Here is a 24,565-nt window from a genome sequence, read left to right as displayed (position 1 = left end):
TTTCGAATCACTTTTTTGAATCACTCTTAACTTTTTTGAATCACTTTTTTTTAAATTTCTCTTAAAATCTCATATAAGCTTCTCTTACTTGATACTTGACACTCTTGATACGAATGAAAGATTGAGTGTTGGTAAGTTGTTTGGTCGCCCGATACCGCTTTGACGATTTCCTAAGATGGCATCGTTGCACCCTTCCTCTAGACGGAATGCGGCCTCAAAGGGGTTTAGGCCTAGTTGCACTGATCTGTAGCTTCACCAAGTGACTGGTATTTTCCATATTTCCAAAATCCCTTGTATATATTATATTATATTTTTTGTTTTGACAATAAATATTGCCAGGGATTTATGTTCATCTGGAAAGCGCCATCAAATCAAGTCATTTGCTGCGATTGACGCTACTTATGTAGAACTAGGTACCGTTGACGGCTGGAACACTCGTTGATGACAGTGTCGGATTTGATGTGGTGAATAGTGCTCATATCTGCTACAATAAGATATTATTCAGTAAACGCATAGGCTTTGTTTCATTGGTCCTACCTGAATGAATGTTGCGCTTTGCTGACGATCTCATCAGGGTTGATAAGCGACCAAGGTCCGTGCTAATTCGCTGCAGTTTTGGAATAGTGCCATCGTTTTGGATTGCTGGCGATTAGGTAGGTACTGCTACTGCTTGAAAACCGCGTCTAAAAAGTAAAATCGAATTAAGAAATTTCCCAAGCTCAATCAGGTAGGGATCTACATTTTGATGGGTGTGTTCTAGAGTAGAGAAAGTATAAAAGAAAGACACGAAATGTAGCGATAGGTTGTCAAATCTTTCAAATCCAAATCCTAAGCAATCGATTAGTGAACACGAAATTCGAAAACCTCTACCTTCGGAAAGTTTCATAATTTCGGATAGACAGACAGAATGTACTGATTTCTTTTGTTTTGCAGATTATTGCTCCCCATGTTAACTCAGAAGGTTTATAATGACACCAATCAAAAGGAGATTATTTGTGTGACTGTTATGCCTTAACATGATTTTATAACTTTTGATGTAGTGGTCCAATCTTGAAAGTTCTGATCGTTTAAGATTGTACAGACGAAAATCTGTGAGAAAAATATTAGACAATTACACGCAAGATTGTTACTGGACACTTGCGCAAAGTGTGTTCCAAAGCTAATGAATTTACGGAATCGAGCGCAGCACGTTCACTTTTTACAAACCTATCAAAATAGCCATTCTGATAGATTTTAACTTTCAGGATCCAAAAAAGGCAAAATCAATTAATCACATAAGGGTGACAACTTGAAAACTTACCACCCCCCATATCTTAGTAAATAAACGAGATATTTAAAAAAATCAAAATCCGTTTCGGTAATTTGGAGGGGGAATCACAATGACATAGTTGGCGACGCACCCCCTCCAACCCCCTGCGCCCCAGCCACCCCAACTTTTAAATCTTAAATAGTGACCCCCCATGTGTGATACGTCGTTGGAAAGCTCTGAAAAAATGCTTTCCAACCATACCAAATAGCATTACATTTAGGTTAGTAATTATCGTGCAAATCAAAAAATAAACTAATATGATACATTTGAAATCTGTCGTATTTAAAACGCAACCGGCGAACATAGACGAACTAAAACAGAGAATAATTCAAGAATGTCGAAATATTGCAAAACCAACATTTGAAAAGGTTCGACAAGAGTTTGAGAATAGATTATAACTGGCGATCAAAAATGAGTTGCTGTCGAGTCGGCTTTGGAAGTTCAAGTTAAATACGATTTTCCATGTTTATTTTTTGATTTGCACGATAATTACTAACCTAAATGTAATGCTATTTGGTATGGTTGGAAAGCATTTTTTCAGAGCTTTCCAACGACGTATCACACATGGGGGGTCACTATTTAAGATTTAAAAGTTGGGGTGGCTGGGGCGCAGGGGGTTGGAGGGGGTGCGTCGCCAACTATGTCATTGTGATTCCCCCTCCGAATTACCGAAACGGATTTTGATTTTTTTAAATATCTCGTTTATTTACTAAGATATGGGGGGTGGTAAGTTTTCAAATTGTCACCCTGTATATAGTTTTTATTGAAAACTACCCTGACAGTTACTTTCGACAAAGGTCAAACACTAAGACCTCTTTTTCCTAGAGGGTATTCCTACATTCCCGGTGCTACGATCGCCTCCAAAATATTTGGAGCAGCCTGGATGCATTTTGATACCCCATAAGCGAAAATGTGTAAGAAAAAACTGGAATATTTCCTTGCCACGAATGTGTAATTTTCTTGACTTTAATCACTATTTCCGCGCAATTTCAAAAAAGTGTTTTTCGAATGGACTTTAGAAACAAGACCGGTCTTTTCACGGTTTTTTGCCCGCTTTTGATCGAGTCGTCCAATTTTGTGGAATCTAAAATTCTAAACATAAAAATTCTACATGTCGAAATGTATGAAGAATCACTATCAATTTGAGACAAACCGGTTTTCAATGGATTTTACAGGCAAGAGCGGAGAACTGTTGGCAAAATTTAAAAAGAATTAATTGTATCTGTCTCTGTTGGGTTTTCACCATTACAGAGCGCTGAAATTAGAAGCCCAATCCCTTCACTAAGTTGTCAATGGAGATTAATTATTAACTGTAAACCGATTGTTACTGTATTTTTAATGGACATTATTGGTTTATTACATTGGCTGTATAAGTAGGTAGGTAGTACCTGCTGAAATTTAAATGTTTTTCTTATTGCAATTGAAATTGATGATATACAACAGAGTCTGGACTGTATGTGTAAATTGGTCCTGTAATTGGTTGAATATTTTGTAATTTCAACTGAGCAGAATAAGCCATTTTCTGGGCATCGTTAAATGACGTATAAGACACCCTTTGTAGTACTCCAGACGGATGGTACAAATAGTACGCACCTTCATCGACTTGTTCTTCGCCGCCCTCTACCAACTTTCCGCTTTTCTGCTCTTTGTTGTTTGATTGATTCGCGACCGCCTTTGGTGTGGTTTCTTCATGTTCCGGCGTCTCTGTAGAATCGTCTGTGGCATTTCTCTCTGCTTCTGGAACGATCGGTTGCGGAGAGTTATATACCTGTGGTATTTGTTCGAGCCTCGCAACTTGGTACCCCGAGAGCGGAAGAGGTACAAATTGGGCAGATTGCTGATACTGCTGCGGTTGCTGTGGCGTTAGAGCGTACCTCGCAAGGAATACCGGCTTTACAGGTGGTTCGGCAACGACGACGGCCAAAACTAAACCAAAAACTACGAAGAACTGCATTGTTGATTGAAGTGCAAGTAAGTACTGATTTAACCCTAGTGTTGCGCGGTATTTATACTTACGGTGTTCGATCTTGTGATTAACATAATTTCATATGCTTTAATATGTTTTGGGTTAAATTATATGACATTGACCCAGAAATGTATATTGCTGCATCTTCAAACATTGTATAGAATAATTGATAAGGTACCGACAAGCATGTTTTATGACAAGGCTAGTACGTGATGGACACTCCACACGCATTTGTATTCACGGTATAGATTCGAGTTATGGTTAGCATTTAATGAATTATGTTCTGAAAATCATTTTTCACCATGTTAACAGAAAATAAACACAAAATCATAAAGAGATGAAGATTTAGCAGAATAGATAGCTCCAAAAACTAAATTCTCCGTACAATAACTCTAAAGATAGTTATCACCATTATCTAGACTCCAGCAAACGAAATGGAAAGCTTTTATTAATAGGGACTGAAGAGGTTCAATTTCATCACAGAGAATCAGCATATGATCGCATCAAATCTCTCATATCAAAGAAATTTACCGTGAGCAAGTTACCATACTTCTTCCTACTATGGATTTAATTTTTTAGCTCATTTTTGCAAAAATTTTTTTTGTAAAAAGTAGCTTTTAATCTCACTTTGGCTGGCTGGCTGGCAGTAAATGCGCGCCCGTAGAAAAACGCTTGTAAAAAGACAAGGAGTGTACATGTAACTATCGGGGCCGTGTAATTAAGAACGTTAGGGATGGGGCTACAAGATTTGGAGTCGACGACATCTGGACGCCATCCCCGAGCGTATTATACTAACCTGGAGATTTTTCAGTTTTTATCTATCTTCTTCTACAGTTTTTCTCCGATTGTTTTCAAATTGGTGTCGTCGGGAAGATCTTGTCAACGCGCACAACTCCTGCGTGGCGGAATTTTGTTTTTTTTCCTAGGGGCGAAATAAACCACCTTTTGCGCGGCGCGCTTCGAGGGGTAGTCGACTTTGGGCGCCCAAAAGTTTCTTACAGCGCGAATCGCGGTCTCTCTTTCTCGTGTCACTAATAGAAGGTCGAGCTATGTGAAGTACCCAAAAGTTGAATACGATTTTATGCCGGGATTTTAGCGAAATCTACCAAAATGTGAATTACGAATGAACGGGACGTCGGAACTGTGTATCGACAAAGGGAATGTGGTAACCCCCGACGAGATCTTACTGATGGTGGAGTCGAAACTTCAAATCCGAATTGTTGCGGGTGATCAGAAGTGGGTGTCGACAAAGGGAATATGGTAACCCCCAAAGGATTTTAATGATGGTGGAGTCAAAACTTCAAACGCGAATTGCGAGTGCACGGTAAGTGAGAAAATGGTACCGACAAAGTGAACGTGGTAGCTTTCGGCAAGATCTTATTGATGGTGGAGTCAATATTGGCTAATAAAACACTGATCTGCCACACAAAAATGCGCTGAAGTCCCTTCGATCTCACACGAGGACTTTGATCATTTTTTTTGTTATCAGGGTGTGATACTTTTATATCTCACTCATAGCAATTTCCAGACTTACTGTGTTACATGTATTGTGTAGTGAGAGTAAATGATTTGATATTATTACATTGATGAATACGCTTGAGATAAAATTCTCAATCAATCTCATGAGAAACAATGACAGCTCTTAAAAAAACGATTTAGGTCGAAGAACGAATGTAGGACAGTGGTAAGTATTTTAATATAAACATGTAAACCTGCAGGTTTATTATAGGTACTTTATAATCAAATTTTCATGATTTTAAGTTGATTTGGTACCTTGATAATTTACAAAATCGAATCCTTTGCTAAGCCACTTCAGAACTAAGATAACAGCAAATTAAAGAAAGTTTGTACAAGACTTTGAAGTCGGTAGGATATGCGAAACCCTGTGAACATCAACAAATATGATGAGAATTATTATTTGTGTCTGACCGAACTGATGAAAATTAAGAACAAATCAGCTAAGGCGATTATTTAAATAGGGAAATTTAAAGTTATCGTCAGGGTTACCTAATAGTACACTGTGATAATGTTCCTAAATGAGTAGAATTTTGAAATTGTGAAGTGTAATTACACGCACCACACTCCACCCCAAATTATTAAATTGTACCACTTCCATCACTTGAGATTCATTATTAAACAAGCCTTAACAAAATTTTGTATGAGATTTATTATGAAAGCAGAAATTGACATTTGTTTACTGAGAATGAGTAGATGTAGTCCAATCAAATTAGACGTAAAAGTGGTAAATTGTTACAAAAGGTCCGGTAGAAGATTTTATTTTTCCAACTTGTTTAAATAGTAAAGAGAGACAAAAAAACAAGTCAGAAATTTTTGCAGATTTTTGACCAAAGAAATTTCTCCCGACGTCAATCGCATTGGTAAACTTGGATTTTTCTCTTTCTTTACCATTTAAACAAGTCGAAAAAATAAAATTTTCTACCGTACCTTTTGTAACCTTTATTCAAAGGTATTTACTTTTGAGATTAATTACTAAGTACATAAATTAATCACATGAAATACACATTTTTGTTATACAATTCTGACCACGTTTGTTCGTTATGGGGCCAATGAAAAGCAATTTTAAGAACTTTCCCACGATGTATCAAAAGTGCTGGGTTTCAACTAAAAGTAGTAGAGTCTGAAATTTCTTTTAGTGTTCACTGATTAAACTTATTTCTGGACCTCGCATATTACTAGATGAGGGTTACTATCTTGTTATCGTTAACTTACAAACGAACTGACTATTATATTTATTATCTATGCTACCTGCTACAGTTGGTTCATATTGTTTGTGAGCTGACATTTTGCGGTAAAAACAATCCCCCACCCTCCTTAGATTTTCAACGATAACAAATACACGTTTCTTATAAAATCATTTAGAGAAGCAAGCTAGGAAGCAAGTATTTCAACAATACCATTTTAGTAGTTATAATACAAATTCATTGATCTCGGTATTTTAACTCTGCCATGTATTTATATGTTAAATTGCATTCTACATGTTATAGATAATATTTCGTCTTACCAATCTAGTGATTTAACTCAGCGATATCTAATGATTGAATAAGAAAGTTAGAGGTTATAGCTAAAAACCCTACAAATCGATAAAAAAACGACATGCCCCGTTCTGTTAGAAGCTATAGTAAAAAAAATAATAAAGCAAGGTACTTCTAAGATTTTTGGAAAAACATGGTCGGTCTCAATGAGGAACGAATTTTCTTATAGATTTTCGCCTGAGGAGTCCAAAACATAACAATGCACTTGCGGAATTTTTATTTGTTTTGTGGGCTCTCAAAAAATTGGTTTTAGCTCTGATACGAATATTACAGTTAAAAATTCAATAGGTACAACCATTGAATAAAAACACTATAAGAAGCCTAACGCTTATGGAAGAAAGCGCGACAAATCTCACAAATCCCCTTGCACCCGCATTGGTTGTGACCTCCGAACTCTCTTTGCGGTAAATAGAGGAAAGCAAATTCATTCTTCTCAGTTCAAGAATCGACTCTATTGACAGTGTTCCCATTATATTCTCAGTTCAAACTCTGTCGCGCTTTATTTCCACGGGGTTAGGCTTCTTATAGTGTTTTTAATGGTACAACTGAATACCGAACGATCCTCGAGACCTTCACGCATCCATCATTTTAACGTAGCTGAAATAGCCACCTTTGTACCAATTTTCACAGCGATCGGAGAGCAAATTCAAAAATATAAAAGATCTCGAGGATCGTGAATAAATAATTCTTGAATATGAGCACAATGTTGTGTTTATCGAATAGATAAAGTTATTCAATACGATTACATAGTACTCTTCCTTATTATATAAATACCGTTATAGTTAAAGATCAAATTATTCATTTTCCCAGTACAGGTAGTGACTATTGTTAAAACGAAAGCCGACACATTGAAATATTTACTTATATAATGTTGATTGTTTCCCTTATTATGCAATAAATAAAATTTGTACTTCGGTAATTAAAATCATATAGTGTTGTTTAATTAATATGATAGGTAATACTAATACAGACAATATAAAACCTACAATTGTTTGTGTGATGATACATAAAACCATGCTCGTGTGGGAGAACCAAAAAGTCAAATTTGTCAGTACTATGTATTGATCGAAACTACGCAAAATATCAACTTCTCTTAAAGTGAGTATAAGATCTCATTACTTCATCCACTTACCCACCATCAACCACTGCTGCTGTTTTGATGCCTACTTTATAAGTTAAACAAGAATATTGATGTAGTCTAGTTATAGGGGTCGGCAACCTATTAAAACGGAAGAGTCAAAAGTTATAATTTACAAAACTTACAAATTTTTAAAATCACTAAAAATTTTCGATTCAATATTATAATATTTGGTTATATACAGGGTCCTACAACAGTGCGTCGGTCTTTCCTAGCTGATACCCGGTAAAAAAATATTTTGTGCAAATGTCAATGCGGATCTACAGAAATTATTTTTGAATGTACCATTTTTACGGTGTCAATAAATAAATAATTTTTTAAAGAGAACATCCTGCATATTTTTACTTGTATGAATGCCATTGTTCAAAGTGTCATAACTATTCTTTTTCAAATAAAACTACCACTATTTTATTTCGCTATTCGATTGTCTTTTGTGTTCTCTTCAATTTGTATAAGGGGTATTCCCATAGTTTTTAAGTTATTCAATATTTTTCACCAAAGTACCTACCATCGGAGTATGCTGTGAAAATAAAAAACAAAATAATACCGGAAATTAAAAAGTGAATTTCGAAAAAATGAACAAATTTGGAGTATAAATTTCTAAATCAGTATTTTTACAAATTGATATAAAGCCCAGGTTGCCGACCCCTGGCAGTAGAACAAAATATTTAAAGAAACACAACGAACTTAAGTCCTTGTTTGTTTCTAAGAAGTTCTAAAACAAATAGTTTTATGTTTATTTTTTGAAAATGCAAATTTATTTTTATACTTTTTGCATGCGTTTTTAACCTCTATGATTCCACAAGAGTTTGACTATTTATGGAATAATATCGAACAGAATTGGTATCGTTATTCCACATATCCACCAACTATCAGTTTATATGGTGGGTTCAATGACGCCTACAATAAACAAACCCGTACAAGGTAAGTAATCCGTAAGTTCGATACAAAATATCGATAATATGTTGACAGGCAAATCTTCAGAATCGTATTACCTTATCAATAATCATTCCCAAAAATGTTGATTAAAAAATACAGGGGGTCGAAATTATGTAGTGAGATCTTAGACTAAGACAATCGTCCCGCTGGGCTTTTGAAATACGGCCGCGATCTGGCAACTTGGAAAGTTTTTCCAGTAACACGCGTTGCTTTTTAAGGTGAATATTGTCTTGAATTTCATTTTTCTTAACTACACCCAGATTCGTTTATTATACCTACAGGAGTTTAATGTTCAGTTTTGTACGACTCCCGGTTTTACCGGAAAGGGCCTCACGCTTCTTTATTTTAAGCAGTATATCCTAATATTTATTCACTTTTTAAATTTAGACTAAATTTGATGCACCATTCACCTGATCCACAGATATACGTATACCTGTGCCTGATCCAACCGTTTTTCACACAAAATACATTGCAAAGAAGATATACCTACTAAGTATATTCAAGATTTTGTTAAATAAACCTAGGCCTTACGTACTATACAGGGTGGAAATTTTGTCCGGAACACCTAATATAACTTCAAAACAACACTTTTTAAAAGAAGGTTTTTGTACTATCCAAAATGATAAAAAATTTGCTCCCAATCTACCTAAGTACTTTAAATTTGTGGTCAAGTAGTGCATTTTTTTTTAAATAGCAGCTCTTTTCTTATTCTTAAAATGCCGTCCGTCCATCCGGACCCACTTCTGCGATTTTCAACTGTTTTTGGGGAATTATCTTAGAGTCCTATCTCTTGAAGGTGTGCCAGGCGACTTTCAAATTTTATTGTCATAAGAGGGGGCTCCCGGCTCCCCCATGAAATATTGTTTCCCGAGATGCTGTTTCTATAAGTAAAACATACTGAACTTCTACATTCGATGATTAATTTGTCTCATACGCGTGTCTTTATAGTGATGCCAAGTAAAACATATGCAAATGGGTGGAAGGGAGATAAACCGTTCTACCCTTCATGGTTTTCCAATGAAAGGTCTCATCGAAATAAATTGTTTTCTACAAACTATAACTTTCCTACGCGACTTATTTTTGAGTTCTAAAAGAGCGGTTCCATAATTCCAATTGAAAGAAAATTAAATCCCACTGGTCAGAAGTATTTTAACCTAATAAACAACAAGAGGAATTTCCTATTCTTAACTTTAAATGAACAAATCTAATTCTAATAAACGTTCGATACGACGCCCACAAATCAGTTAATTCAGTTCACTCATATTCCTGAATCAAATGTATAAGTAAATGAGATAATAGTACCTTTTAATTGTTGCAATTGCAGATGAAGCGATTGCCGTCTCGATTCGAATTTCCACCATGCTACTTCCTGGTAGACTTCACGTAGTGGTTTTGGCAACTGGGCTTTCCATACTGCTTTCCCCAGGTCATTTTACTTGATATCTTTCTGATCCAATTTAATCCTGGCCGCTGAAAACAATTGCGGCTGGTGAAAACAATCGCAGTCTAGTGAAAACAACGCTAGCTTACTTCATATCCCCATTAATGGAAGGTTTTCAATTTTCGTCGATGGAGCAGTACGTCTTCTTACGCAAATTTATTAATTCTTTGTTAGTTCTCACTGAAAACAAACTTTTTCGCTACACTTCTTTACGTACACTCGCCCAGCCGGTAACTATAGGACCAACCGCTTTTTAAAATAACAAATTTTATAATCGCAATTTTTAGAGTCAACAAGCGAATGAATACCTAATGCTTTCTTTTCATACCTACTTCATGAATCATGATATTGTGCCATAATCTCAATTCATTTTGTTACATAATTCTAAATTAATCTTATATATTTTAATACATACACTGTTAACCAAATTTAACCTTTAAGTTGCACTCTCAGATTCAAATTTTACCCTACTGCAGAAGGTAAAGAGAAACCATTTTTTTTAAAACGGCAGGCCATTACATCATTATCTCAAGTTCATTTACACGGAGAAAAATGGGATTTTGGCATTATGTTAAATTAAGCGTAGCGTATTAAATTATCAATAGGTAACCTAAAATAGCAATTCGTAAAATAAGTTTATCAGGAAACCAAAGCTGTACCAACCAAGAAGGAAATTAATTCAACCTTTAAATGAGAACATATCATTCCGTGAACCAATATTCTATTTTATAATTTGGGATTGATTTATTAACACATCATACCCATAATTGTATAAGAAGCGATCACGATAAAGCATGACGTCACATACTTATTATGAAAAAACTAACATTTCGCCAGCCGTACTGTTATTTTTGTATTAAAGTTAGGAAGTTAGGTAAAACATTTCAATACGAATAAGGTATCAGTCTATTATTATAATGTACCATTTTGATTATTGAGTTTCATCGTTATCAACTTATTATGTAGGTATTTTATTGATGTGATGGAATTTGAATTTGGTATTGATTGATCAACGATCAACTATCCATAAACACGTAATGTAGCTATATGATTTTGTTGCAATAAACACAAAATACCTACCTACAATCTTGGTTGATATAGAGCGTGAAAATATCGGATTTCCTATAAAGTTAAGCGTTAAGTCGTATTTACATGCGACGCCAATTCCCAGTATATACGCCAGATCAGCGGAAAATAATCATACTCGAAGAATGTTTGATTACACACCTAAGACCGTTTAGACTGTAGGTACATTGTTAAATTTCCGGGATGTAATATTACTTCGCCATCACTAATGAGAAGAAATCATTATATGTGGAACATTACGTGCTATACGCATAATTTATCAGTACAAATGATAGTCTTTAGTAACGTTTTGCTGAATTTTCAGTCTCGAAACTCTTGAATTTTAATTCCTACTTTAGTTTTAAAGGAGTTCTGTGATGTTTAAGGTGCATTAACTAATTAGTTTTTAAAATAAATGTTAAAATGGATCAGTATACAAGTGACCTATTAGTGAAGTGGGGTTTATTGGAATATGTGACAGCTTTTTCTGGTAAGTAAAAATTTTTTTCTGTACCTATTTCATGAAACGATTTTGTTATGGTCATTGGCAAACTTTTTGCATATGTTAATCCCGAAGCTAATCTTTTGGTTGCATTTTTGCAATCGAACTAATGTGTTTGAATTATGGACACAGATGCTCGTATCGACATCATTGCGCTGCAAATGCTACGGGATCAAGACATTGAAGCAATCATGACACCCATTGGAGACCAATTAAAATTTTAAGCCAATCTATCTCTTTGGAAGGAGGATAATTTGAAAACACAATTAATGGTTAGTATGTACACTTACTTTTTACCTCGTTTTAAGAGAATTTATTTATTTTATTTTAAGTATTTGCATTGAATGTTTAATGCTTGGTAAAAAATGATTGTTGAAATTATGTGGATTTTTCGCGTGTTTATTTAGCCATGAACACATAAACAAATTATTTGTGTTTATCTTCAATTTTAAAACAAATTTTCATACTTATATAATTAGGTACACCATACTTTTTTATTGTTCCTGTTCGCAGTAGTATAGGCTATTCATTTAAGTAGATTTTGAATAGTGTTTTGGTTGTTTTGTTTTTCCATTTTTACAGCGAATAAATATTTGTTCTCTCATCTTCTGTATCTTTTGGAATTTCCTAAGAGTCTAGATTTTGTACCCGACGCACCCATAGATGCCTAAAGTTATTTTTTATATAAATCAATTATCGGTCCACTAAAGGTTACACAAGAAATAAGAATGTCATGAAATTTCAGATAAGTACTTAATGACTAAGCCTAGCTTAAACTTGATACTAAATGCTAAGTATGCGAAGGAACAAGTGCCTAGTAAGAAAGAACAGGTAAGTATAATTATTAATTAATTGTGAATAACGATATTGCTTGAATCTAATTTAATATTTACTAAACATTACCAGAAATATGATGGGGGACTTAAATGCTCAGAAAACAGGGCACAGCAAAGTCACTGTGTATAATTGCTAAATGATTGGAATGCTCATTCTAACCCTTTAGCAATGTACATTAATTTTCACATGTACCCCGTTCGTCGTGCATTCCAGTCGTCGCCGAACATCCCTGGGGATGCATGGAATCCTTTAGTACAATATAGTATTTCCGACAAAAGTATCAGTATAAGATCAAACAATCATCAAGCAGGATACGTATACATCCACCATAAGCATCCTGATAATTTTGCAGTACAACGAATAGTTTCTGATGATCATGACTTTGCATTTATCACTTTTGTAATGTTAAATCGTCAGGGTACACCTATAAGCAGGCATACCAAGCCACCTGAATTTCCTGTTACTTTAGACGTAATTTAAGGAAGGAATTGCATGTACTTATTGTTATTTTGATGACGTTTCTATTGCGTGACGTAGTTAGCTCTGTTCACAGATGTACTGTTACTATATCATGATATTATTTCCTGATGATTTCTCCGTATTACGTTTGGTCGTTTTTTAAGAGGAATTCTGTATAAAAGATTATTACTTCCTTTTAATATCAAGGTACATTTTTCTCCGTGTAGTACTTAACAAAGCATTGTTGGTTGTCTTAAATGGCAATGCCCATTTTAGCATACCTATTTATACAGATTTTTTTTGTCTTTTCAAACACTGATAGTCTTACATCAGAAAATATGAAGGAAGATTCTTTCCGTTTATTTGTGTACCTATGTTCACTGATCTATTTAGTGAACTCAATGCATCTTAGATCTTTCAAAATAGGAAGTAAAAAATATAAAGCTGTAATCTATCGATCTTGGGTATCAAGAGTAGTACTTGGGGATAAACTTCTTAGGGCGTTTTTAAAATCACAAGTTGTGTTGCAACACAAAACTATTAAAGTATTACATTGTTGAAAAGAGCGGACATGCTTTTTAAGAAAATCATAATTATGTTTGTTGCGTTATTCATTTTCATAAAGATATACCACAACAAATTCTAAACAGCTTTTAAATAAACTACTTGCTAGTAGAATCAATATTTACTAAGCTACATATAGAATATTCCATACGTTTCTGACATTATGTGTGTGAGAAATACAAGTAGATATATGTGGTATAAATTACTTCTGACTTACTACTGACAGAAACACGAGAAGATAAGTGTTTACAATTTTATGAGCTTTGCCAAAAACCATTGAACATAACCCAGAATTTTGGTAACGAAAATTACATCAATTTGTTAGTGAGCTTCACAGTATGTGATGTGACAAAATGATCAGAGCAACATTTCCCATGCGATAACCCTCGCTTACGTTTTTACGCTTTACGGTAATTCCTTGACCATGCGTCAATTTATTTGTATTTTGTTTGTAGATACAAAAGTATTTGTTTTTTGACTATTCTGTTAAATCGAAGCCAACTATAATAATTAAAAATGAAAAAAAGTTTTCGGCTTAAGGCGAGTAACTTTACCTCATTTTCCATGAATTGATCAGTACTTCCTGAAAGGTCATGTATAACGGACTATTTATGTGTACAAAGGAGAAAATATATATAAAGAAGATAATTAACACTGTGTCTGCGCATGCCCCAATCAAGGTTTTTCTTGGCACAGGTGCCAGAGATATAAGCTACCGAATGCAAAAAGAACGAACTAAATATCTTGAAAACTCTATGAGTAATTAACGCCTCGGATGGACGGACGGACCGACGGACGGGTGGACGGAGAAAGTGGTCATAATAGAACCTTCCAATATGAGTTGGAAAATGCGCTACAAATGTTACAATGCTGCACAAATTTTCGTTTCTTTCCACGTTATACAAAACCCATTCAGTTTTAATAAATAAAGGCACCTGTGGTACAGGTATATAATTACAAACTGCTCCTATTGTCTAGTGTAAAATCTATTGCTGAACAGCTAGCTTTTAAAAATTTCATATCTGACAATCGCTCCGTTGAGGCGTATTGCGTTTCTTGGTGAATTTTTTTGAAATATTTAAAAAAATGTGCTATTGTTGGTGTTTTGTCCATCCACCCGTCTGGACCCACTTCTGCCGTTTTGAACTACTTTTAGGGCAAGTAGTCCTTGGAGAACTTTTTGGAATAGGTAGCCTATACCTTGAAGGTCTTTAAATGTTGTTATCTTAACGAGCGTTCCCACATGAATTACTTATTTCCTGTGAATCTGTTTCGGACAGTAAAACTTGCATAACTTTTAATGCGACGACCAATTAGTCTCAAATTTTGCATAGGTACACGTGCCTCTAGTGGTAGCTAGTAAAACTGTTTCTACCAGCTATAACTCCCCGCGGCTCCTTTTCGAAATCAGTGGGTGGTTAGAGGAAGGGGGTAAAGAAATTGTTTACATGGTACTCTATTCAAAGGTCTCGACGAAAGGAATTAATTTCTATCAATCACAGCCCTTCTTCTCCTCGTGCGTGTGTCCATGTCATCGATTCTCAAAAAGCTAATTTTAGTATACCCGATATGACGTTTGGCCAAGACCTGAACTTGTCCAAATTATAGGCGCCAAATCTGTTAGATGATTAAGCGAACTGAAAAAAAGGGAGATAAAAACGCATATATTTGTACCAAATAAAGTTCGTCAATCGTTTCAGACGATTTGCTGCGATATCATAAATTATAAATTATCTTTTTTTTTTCAATAATCACGCTATTGTTCGTTTTTTGATATGTTAAGGTTTAGTTCCGATGCATTTATGAATGATTATTTAATATAATCGACTACAAAAAGGTCTCGTAGAATGAGTATTTTGTTGAGACTACTGGATATTAAGTACACATTATTAAGAGCTTATCGATACTTGTAGTATCGTTAGTAATAATTCATTTACAATATTTATCCCACGTATTGCGTCTTCAAAGTCGAAGGAGGGATTGGAGAAGTGCGCAGTAAGTCAATACACTCTCTCAACTTTGCTGTGAGATGTTGATCGCTTGATGAGAGGCCGATTTTAACCATGTTCATCTCAGAGGGTTCTAATAAATTGAATGTAGATACGTAGTTACGTAAACTGAATATATCCGATAGCCTTTCAATCTTCATTACTGGAAAAGTGGAAACTACCTCAAATACATAGTAGTGGCGGCAAACTTTGAACCTTTATTGATACAGAGATCAAAAACCGTGAAATTTTGATGTCCATGAGACGATTTACATGTGATAGTAACATGTTTTTCTAAACCTTCATTTTTTAACTATACGTTTTACGACCTAGGGAGATATACCCACTATTCAATGTGCTTTTTGACGTTCAAGACCGTTTGTTTCGTCAATATTGTAACATGTTGTAATTTAAGAAACTTACTTTCTAGACTTTGAATTTCAATCCCTTCGATTTTTGACCGTTCAGCGAGAAAGATATAGATATTGAAAAGGGTTCACTAGTCTCCAAGCGTTGTTTGTTTGCCTATACATGCATTTAACAAATCTTACAAAGTGCAATTAGCAATAAAAATAATTATTAACTACCTACCGTGTTATGTTTTATAAATCGTATTGCAAATAGAGTAATTATATATTTAAACTGATAATAATGCATATAAAGTGAAACTTCCAAGATTAGGAATTTAATAATTAATTGTCCCTGCAAATATTATACCGATAACATTATATATATCGAAGTGTGAAAACCAGTTGTTTTTCATTTTTATAAATCAACACCACTTCAGCAATAATTATAGTAAAGAAAGAGAAATTTTAAATGCAATATACAAATGGCGAAACCTGAAAAATTCGTGGTAAGAGTTTGACATGTTTGGAGTCGGTGGTGGTGAAGACGAATGTGCCCGACTGTTTGAGAACGAAATAATTTCAAAAATGCAATTGATTAACTGGAAATTCGCTTGTGCCATGCTTTTGGAACAAGTGTCACAGTTTGTAACAAGCGTAAATGCCGAATACCAAAATACTACCGCCAAACTGGCGAAACATCTTAAATTTATTCAAATCGCCACACTTTTTATCGCGCACTAAATGCTGGTAGCCACAGATGGGTTGACATTTATTACTGCCCTTGGATCAAAAATTGCTTACCAAGAACGGTACTCGCTTGATAGCGAACGGAAAATGTATGTAAGCAATCAAAAAGTGACTACCTTTTTAATATTCTTTAGTATAGCTGCACCTAAAATTACCATTTCCATTTTTATCATGTCGCATGATAAACTCCATCCTAGTCTGTTGAATACTGCACAAATAAGCACGATCTGAATGTAACTCTAACCAATGGGTTTAGAATAAAGTCTGCTCTTTTTAGCACTACATCGGTTTATGGTGAATATTAGTCTTCTCAGTCCAAAGCTGATTATAAGTGATATACAATCGAGGACGAAAAAATATACTTCGAAGTAGTCCTTCCTAATGCAATTTTTAATTCCCATAAAACTTGTCACCTATCTCCAAAGTCAGTCGTGAAAACAACCTAATCTGGTGCAGGTCAAGGTTTAACTAACAAGCTCAGATTGTAGGACAACGACGTAACATTACGTCGCGACTTTATCACTTGATTGGACAGTGATTGCAGGATGTCACTAACGTTCCGCACAATTTTGCACTGTTAACATTTTTTTAGTCACCTTGAGCTATCATAATCCTTCGTGGATACATCGTCCCAGCTTAGTGGTGACTAGATAATGTTTAATTAAAATACGAAGCCTTCCCCATATTCTTCCTTTAATTACATTATCTTATACAAAACACATTCTGACGTTCTTCTGAGACATGGTCTTGGGTGAATGCAATTTGAAATGCAGAGAAATATTCCCCAGGTAAGACTGCCGTTTAAGCTGTAAGTCGGGCCACGGTTCTGATTAAATGCAACAAATTTCCCGCACATTCAAGAGACATAATGATTTACCAAGGATGCTATATGAAGATTTACAATAAGTGCTGTGAGAGTGCCACCAAATGTAGGCATTTATATGCTCTCACACGACGCGCTTTCAATGGTAAGATTGTAGGTATATCAAAACCGCTTTGATTAAACAATTGTAATTCAGGTAATGGTAACATACTTTTAGTCCAGTAAGTTGGAAGTGATAATGGATCGCCTTTGGAAAATAAGTACGATTTCCATTTACTTGTATGAAAAATAATCAACCATTAAATAATCAACCATTAAATAATCAACCATTACCTATACATGTTTGTGAATACAAATCACGGTTCAATAATTGGTTCCCTAATTACGGATGATTTACCAAGATATTTGTTTCGGAAAACTTAAGTTCCTAAACTGGTTTCGTACGCCCATCCTGGTTTTAATCTACTCAGTAAGGTCCCGATCGTTAATGTGACGCATGAAAAAGGTCTGATCCAATGTAAAATCAGAAATTATAGTAATATCTTCAAAATCATAGTTCTGGTGATGGTTAGAATAGAAATAAAACTGGATAACATACCTAAATTAAACTGATAAGATACTTTCGATTATTTCCGTTTCCAAACAATCGTACAAAACTAACAAAAAAAGTGAAACAGTCAATCTCCCAATAAATTATTATAATGCCAGCTTTATTTGCAGAATGTCCGTATCTGGAAATAATGACAATATGGAAAAGTATCACACAACGTTCACGCTGAGCTAAATTTAGTAAATGCTTTTCGCATTATTTGTACAAACCAATTGTTTATTTAGCTTAATAGGATTTGAACTAAGATTAGTTCACGAGCATTAATTATAGATCGATTGGAGAAGTTAAAATTAAATTAACGATAGGAAATGCCCTCTGATCTAAGCAATGTAAAGTATGTCATTATTTGCCACACAATCATGATGACTTTATCATCTTTTACACATGCTGGCAGTAAACAATTTTCGTCCGTCCTAAAATTTTTGATTACCCTATAATTGCACAAATTCTATTTTGGGTTAAGGAAAAGTAAATAACAGTAATGTAATAATTACCAGGAAGTTATCACTACTTAAAATTTTCTATTAAGCAAGCTCAAATTTCATTTTTCTGTTATCTTGTTTTCGTAAATATTAAACACTATCAATTGTCATATTTGCAAAAATGGTCTAAAACTTAAAATTCCCAAGAATGTTTCCGCATATTATGTCGACGAGAGGAGCTAGAAAAGCCAAAAAATTGTTACACCCGAAGCTGCCCTGTCTCAACACACGTTTCGAATTTAATCTTTCCACCAGAATTTTCGCTATACGACAGTGTACATTTTATCATAAGTACAGTGTTACTCTTTGAACTTATCCCCTCCAAGTAACTGCGATGACCAATAATCTAGCACTGTTTGAGTTTGGCGCTAATGGTACAAAAGCCAACAATCAAAGGGGCACAATCTGAATAATCTTTGGAACCAATAGTTCTTGGCTGTAGTTCGAAACATTCAGACGTAAGAAGCATGTGAACTGTGCATTTCGTTACAAAATGTCATAAGGAAAACCTACTTTTGAAAGTTTAGTGTATAAACATTTAATTTAATTTATTAAACTATTTAAAATGCCGAACTTCACAAAACGTCAGTGGGCTACACTGATTGTATTCAGTATCGCAGACTTTTGTAATGCAATCTGTGTCTCCCTGCAAGCGCCGTTTTATCCGGGAGAGGTACGTATTATTTTTGCCATTTAACGGTGACTCGCCAATCGGTTTATCAGTCTGGAATCTTGTAACCGCGAAATGTTAACATTGAGGTCATTGTCACTTTGGATCATTTCATAATTAGTTCAATATATTTTTAAGGGGTTATATGAAGGGCTTGTCATATTTATACCACTACTATAACTGATGGCCCGTTCCATTCGGACACATTGGATTACAATGAAGTTGCATTTTGCAAAACTATTACCATGGCAATAATTCTTTAAATATATGATAAAGAAGTATTTTTAAATGTTTTACTACAATCATTAAACTTCGCTTAAATAGTAAATATGGTGATTATGAAATCTCTCCTTTGATGTTTTTTTTTCATTCAATTAATGTTGTCGCCCGTTTTTTTTCGAAAGCGATAACATAAACTAACTGTATTGTTTCTTTAATTAGTGCAGTTTACGGTCGTCATAATTTACTAAATCCCTTTCAAAATACCACAAGTTTTGTTGAGAATTGCCATATTATGATATAATACTAACAAATTGTATTTACTCATTACAATTGTTTTTCTTAGTGAAGTGACCCATATAAGGGATGATAAAAAAATCACAAGACTACCATAAAACAATGACTTTTTCTTCACAACGTCCCAGTTTAACAAGTCGTGGATTTACTGCTAATACAGTCACGTGTCGCAATGACCTACCAACTTTTTCTGTAAATAATCTGTATCAAAACCACGTTATCAGTCACGTTATTTTAGATGTCTCGATTATAAGGTTCATTAGCTTTATAAGAGCATAAATTAGTAATTAATACTACGCTGTTAACTAAAATTTAACCAAAAATTTCAGGCGGAGAAGAAAGGGTGCACGGCAACGGAGTATGGGTTAGTTTTCGGAATATTCGAATTAGTTGTATTTTTAATAAGTCCAATATACGGCAAGTACCTCAACAGATGGGGACCGAAAGTAGTATTTAACAGCGGTATTTACACCACAGGAATATGCGCCATACTGTTTGGGTAATTACTTGCTTTCATATACGTTAGACCCACCTAAGCAAAATGCAACTTTCAGCTTACTGGATAAAGTCAGCGGACGCTATCCTTTCGTGATCCTTAGCTTTATCATTCGTATCGTCGAGGCTATGGGAAACGCAGCCTTTCTAACCGCCAGCTTTGCTATTATAGCGAAAGAATTTCCAGATAATGTAGCCACAACCTTCGTAAGTCTGTTATCTGGTAGTAACCGGGTTAAGTTTAAAAGTAATCGCTTTTTATGTAGGCCTCGTTGGAGACATTTTTTGGATTTGGGTTAATAGTCGGGCCAACGGTTGGCGGAATTCTATACCAGGCGGGTGGATACACGATGCCTTTTGCTATTATGGGCAGCGCGCTGTTTTTAGCGGCAATCCTTACGGCGTTTGTTCTTCCAAGCCACAACGAGCCTAGTTACCAGCGGGAAGAAGGACGTAAGTAATTTTCAGCAGGCTTCCGACCAATCCAACCGGTTACTTTTAGCATCCATTATAAAGGCGCTAAAAATACCGGGTGTATTACTATCAACGATCAGCATAATAGTGACTAGCATGTCTATTGGCTTTCTACAAGCCACGCTGGAACCGCATCTACGACAATTTTCCTTGTCGCCAGTTATTTTGGGGGTAATGTTTGTTGTAAATGGAGGCGTATACGCCATCACAGCTCCAGGTTTCGGTTGGATTTGCGATAAAAGGGTGAAACCGAAGGCCATTCTTGTTTTGGGAACGATTCTTGTCGCTGTAGGGTTTAGTTTAATTGGACCAGCCCCGTTCTTCCCAATAAAAACGTAAGTAATTGTCAAAAATCGTGTGTCCTTATTTGTATACCTTCACTTTTTGCCACCTTTACAGGCAAGAATAGATTTAGAATCCTTAGACGTGAAATTCTGCTTATAATTTTATTTCGTTTGTCATTCATTTGGGTACCTACCAATTATCCATGCCCATTTTCTTTGCGTTTTCAAAAGTGGCAGACCATTTTCTACCAATGAGACCTTTTTCTGACTCAAACATGGCTACTGAAAAACACTTACAGGACCGAATTAATTGAAACGTTTTTTAAATTGCAGGGTGCTATGGCTTACTATAACGGGCCTAGTACTTCACGGTTTGGGAATGTCAGCCCAACTTGTCGCCTCCTTTACCGACGCCCTTAGAACCAGCGTGTAAGTATACCATTAAGCGATTTAGCTCTTGGTAATATTTCCGTTATTTTCTAGTGAACAGGGATTTCCCAACAACTTGGAAACGTTTGGTCTAATCTCCGGCCTTTGGACTAGCGCATTTGCATTGGGCGCCTTTATCGGGCCATCGATAAGCGGCATACTGTACGACTATATTGGTTTTCGCAATTCGTCAATGTTCGTCTGTGCGACGCATCTACTGGTAGGATTCATAATTGCCCTATTCCTAATGCTTGCACGATCGAGCCCGTACAACGAAATGAAGGATGACAAGGTCGGTAACGGGGAGATAAACCCGAGCGCCTTTGCGCGTACCACGAATAACAGTCTTAACGAGAGCATTAAAAGGTTCGTAAGCTTTGGCTGGCCTGATGTGACTGTTCTGATCTGGTCTCTTTTAGTGCTCGAGGGAGCAGTATCTCGATAGAGAGGCGGCCGAGTTGTATGAATATCCTGATTTCTTATAACAGCTATAAAAGTCAAACGTGGAATAAAAGGGATAGCGCCCCATTGGCTGTGGGGCCCATCAGCCATAGCTATGGAACGTTGGACTTTCGAAATGGAGGTACGTAAATTGTAATACTAACACTAAGTTGACTAAAAATGTTAAAATTGCAGATGGGTCCATGCGCCACGTTTAGAATTCTGTATCAGTTATTATGTACATAAGTGAGTGTGTGTGTTTTATAATTTAACGATGTTTTTATGAGTGTTTTGTTAGTCTGTAAAGTCTAAGAGTACGTTCAAACTGTTTAGTCTGTTAAAATTTTTATTACTTTAATTATTTGTATTTCTAAGGAACCCGCGACAATAAAAATACTATTTTTATGACGCAACGTTTAACATACTTTTACCGATCCTTTCAGCAAAGCAGATGAGGCAATAAGCAAATAAGACGGAAAAATAGAATAATGAAACACATACGAAGCGCTTTAGTTTTGTCCAGGACATAGTCAAAGCAAATGTCCGCTAAACACGAATAACAGGTTACCATTTGTTTCAAAATAACATTGCACTGGAATATGTAACAAACAGCATTGGAAACCTTTATTTGGAATGTCATGCTCGTATTCGTAATGAGACATATTACATTTGAAATGGTAACCTTCGCATTATGAAACATACAGTAGATAATGTTTACTAGATACAGGTCAAAAAGTAAGAAATTGAGACGTTTTACGCCCCAAAATGAAAGGTCGAATTTTTAATACCCTTTCTGACAGTTAGTTTAAATAAACAAAATTATTCACTATAAATGAGATAAGTACACCTATCATCTAAAAAACAGACCCTATATGCATGTATTAGTTGATTTTGACATGTCAAAAATCAGTTCAGTCACAATTACCCTACACTAGGGTAGACAGCATCATCCATGAATGATTCAACATTAAGGTGCTTGGGTCGCTGTTCAAATCTTTCCCAAAATTATAGCAATATAACAGCTTACCTAGATTTTAAAACAAAATCGAACGGTGTGGACCGGTACAAGGTTGATAACAAACTGTCATCTCCGAGCGACGTCCGAAAACTCGAGCATTACGTGTCATCGGTGCGCGCAAGTTCATATTACATAAAGTTTTGAATGTATATTTGACTTTACGAAATAATTAAACCTCGAATTAAACCATATGTAACTCTCAAATTTAGTAATACTTGAAAGTCAAAATAAAAATCCATTATAAAACAGTGCTCGAAACCATTTCTAAGTGTGCGTTTTTACATTTAATCGAGAATTGGCATAGGTCCTTAGAGCAACATCACACTTTCAAGGGTTGTAAATTTGTTATTATAGTTAGAAAGCTGCCCTCACTCGATCGTGTGACCAACTATAAAAAGTTAATGATATAAATTACAAAAGGGGAGTACTTCTGCAGAATAAGAGCGATAGAGGGTGTCGGGAAAGAATGGTTGCAAATCTATTGCGAAAACTACTTTAAATTAAAAATCGTGTATAAAATATGTTAATCCTGGATTTCAACTTTTTACTAGGTACCTAACTCAATGTGACTTGAGGTGTTAAATTATATCCAGTAATTTTTGGGTAATTTTTCGAAAGAAATTTTCCTAATGTGATTGTTTCCCTATCAGTTCGAACGTTCCTCGTCTAATTCAAGAATGGAAAGAATCACCGATGTCAACTTTGTAACAATATAAGGGTTGAACATCCTTGTTTATACCAAATAAAAACGATTTTCTACTGTAATAACAAATTATTTAACCGACGACTAAGTCCAAAATCAATAATAGTTCCCATATTTTAGCAAAGTTTGTACCTCTGGTTTGACTACAGATAATAAATACAAATTGTAAGTTAAAATGAAAGTACTGGAAATGCAAATCCTATACCGTGGCCACGTGTCTTTCTACCTCACGCCTACTAAAACTTCAATAAGAATAAGAAATATTGGAATTTGTTCATAAAAATATAGCTACCAACACGAAATTAATTTGTAGGAATATTCTCACAATACCACTTCCAAAGAATCAAACAACCCTTTCCCGATAAATTCAGTCATTGTAGTTAAAAATATGATGCAAATTTGATCCATGCAGACACATCAATTGATTTTTCAATAAAATTTTAAAAGTTCATAATTCTTAGGTGAGCAAAAATGTCACCTAATTCTGTGGCAGGAGAGAAATACAAGCCTGTTTTATTCCTAAACAAGGTGAAGGCATCTACTCAGTACTCCACACCAAAGATTCTTGAAAGCCTATATGACAGATGTATCAGGATTCTACTTGGGCTTACACTATCTTGTTGGGCAGACTAGGAACTCAGCGGTTCGCAAATAGACCACTCTGATAGTGCTCATAGATAGAAAGGGTGTCATAGACAAAAACCCAAAGCGTGACTGAAGCCGTTCGAAGGTGGATTAAACAATCAATGAATTAGATCGAACATATTTTTTATCAGAATCTAAAGTTGCACTGCATCGTTTGCTTTCATAGACGTTTGGCCATTACATCTCCACAATTCTATCACTGATGCTGAATCAATTGCATGTAAGAACGCAATGCGGACCATAGTCGTAATCAAGGTTTTCTAGGAAGGCGGTATTCTATATGGAAAATTAACCCCCTAGTACCTCAATATGAATTAGTATGGTGCCGTCAATTTTTGCATATAGACCCAAAAACACAGAAGGCACAGGTTATTGGTGTATATTCCACAGAGCGATTAAAAGACAGTTACACGATAATTGATACAGTCACGAAATACGTTTACTCGAAAAGACTCTTTTTCAGAGAAATGTGAGTTGATGATCGACCACGGAATTATGAAAATTCATGTATCTGCTGATGATAAGTCCAAGTTTGGGTAATTACTTGCTTTCATACGTTAGAGTGTTAGACCTGCCTCAGCAAAATACATTTGATCTATGTAAAAAATGAGTTCAGT

General features: G+C 35.3%; 2 protein-coding genes across 6 annotated transcripts; one reads left to right on the top strand and one right to left on the bottom strand.

Annotated features, from left to right (window-relative positions):
* LOC116173975 lies at positions 1 to 22,669 on the bottom strand. Of its 5 annotated transcripts, XR_004146002.1 has the most exons (5): positions 22,610 to 22,657; positions 9,936 to 10,026; positions 9,708 to 9,875; positions 538 to 683; positions 1 to 484 (listed from the first exon to the last, which is right to left on the bottom strand). XR_004146002.1 is itself a non-coding variant. In XM_031491727.1 (3 exons), exons 1-2 carry the CDS (start codon positions 3,261 to 3,263, stop codon positions 664 to 666), a joined length of 381 nt encoding a protein of 126 aa, XP_031347587.1. In that variant the 5' UTR covers positions 3,264 to 3,900; the 3' UTR covers positions 1 to 484; positions 538 to 663. The 5 variants fall into 5 exon arrangements, 2 of the variants coding, with proteins under 2 accessions (XP_031347587.1, XP_031347588.1); XR_004146003.1 differs by lacking the exon at positions 9,936 to 10,026 and having other exon boundaries at positions 22,610 to 22,645; XR_004146001.1 differs by lacking the exons at positions 9,708 to 9,875; positions 9,936 to 10,026 and having other exon boundaries at positions 22,610 to 22,669.
* On the top strand, positions 18,662 to 21,990 carry LOC116173974 (MFS-type transporter SLC18B1-like). The gene is made up of 9 exons (XM_031491726.1): positions 18,662 to 18,946; positions 19,789 to 19,958; positions 20,014 to 20,161; positions 20,221 to 20,407; positions 20,457 to 20,763; positions 21,046 to 21,141; positions 21,196 to 21,507; positions 21,561 to 21,724; positions 21,778 to 21,990. The coding sequence occupies exons 1-9, from the start codon at positions 18,839 to 18,841 to the stop codon at positions 21,798 to 21,800; spliced, it is 1,515 nt and encodes a 504-aa protein (XP_031347586.1). The 5' UTR covers positions 18,662 to 18,838; the 3' UTR covers positions 21,801 to 21,990.
* Positions 22,670 to 24,565: the final 1,896 nt, after the last annotated feature.

The sequence above is a fragment of the Photinus pyralis genome, unplaced genomic scaffold (assembly GCF_008802855.1).
Source record: "Photinus pyralis isolate 1611_PpyrPB1 unplaced genomic scaffold, Ppyr1.3 Ppyr1.4_LG6, whole genome shotgun sequence".
Taxonomy (NCBI): Eukaryota; Metazoa; Arthropoda; class Insecta; order Coleoptera; family Lampyridae; genus Photinus; species Photinus pyralis.
This window is presented reverse-complemented; position numbering and strand designations above follow the sequence as displayed.

Excerpts from the sequence above, each read along its gene's own strand:
- LOC116173974 (XM_031491726.1), top strand. The coding sequence starts at position 18,839 with ATGCCGAACTTCACAAAACGTCAGTGGGCTACACTGATTGTATTCAGT. Across the intron at positions 20,408-20,456 it reads TTACCAGCGGGAAGAAGGAC|CATCCATTATAAAGGCGCTA; the intron begins GTAAGTAATTTT and ends GGTTACTTTTAG. Across the intron at positions 21,508-21,560 it reads CTTAACGAGAGCATTAAAAG|TGCTCGAGGGAGCAGTATCT; the intron begins GTTCGTAAGCTT and ends GGTCTCTTTTAG.
- LOC116173975 (XM_031491727.1), bottom strand. The coding sequence starts at position 3,263 with ATGCAGTTCTTCGTAGTTTTTGGTTTAGTTTTGGCCGTCGTCGTTGCC. Across the intron at positions 684-2,902 it reads CGAAGAACAAGTCGATGAAG|ACGCGGTTTTCAAGCAGTAG; the intron begins GTGCGTACTATT and ends TTTACTTTTTAG.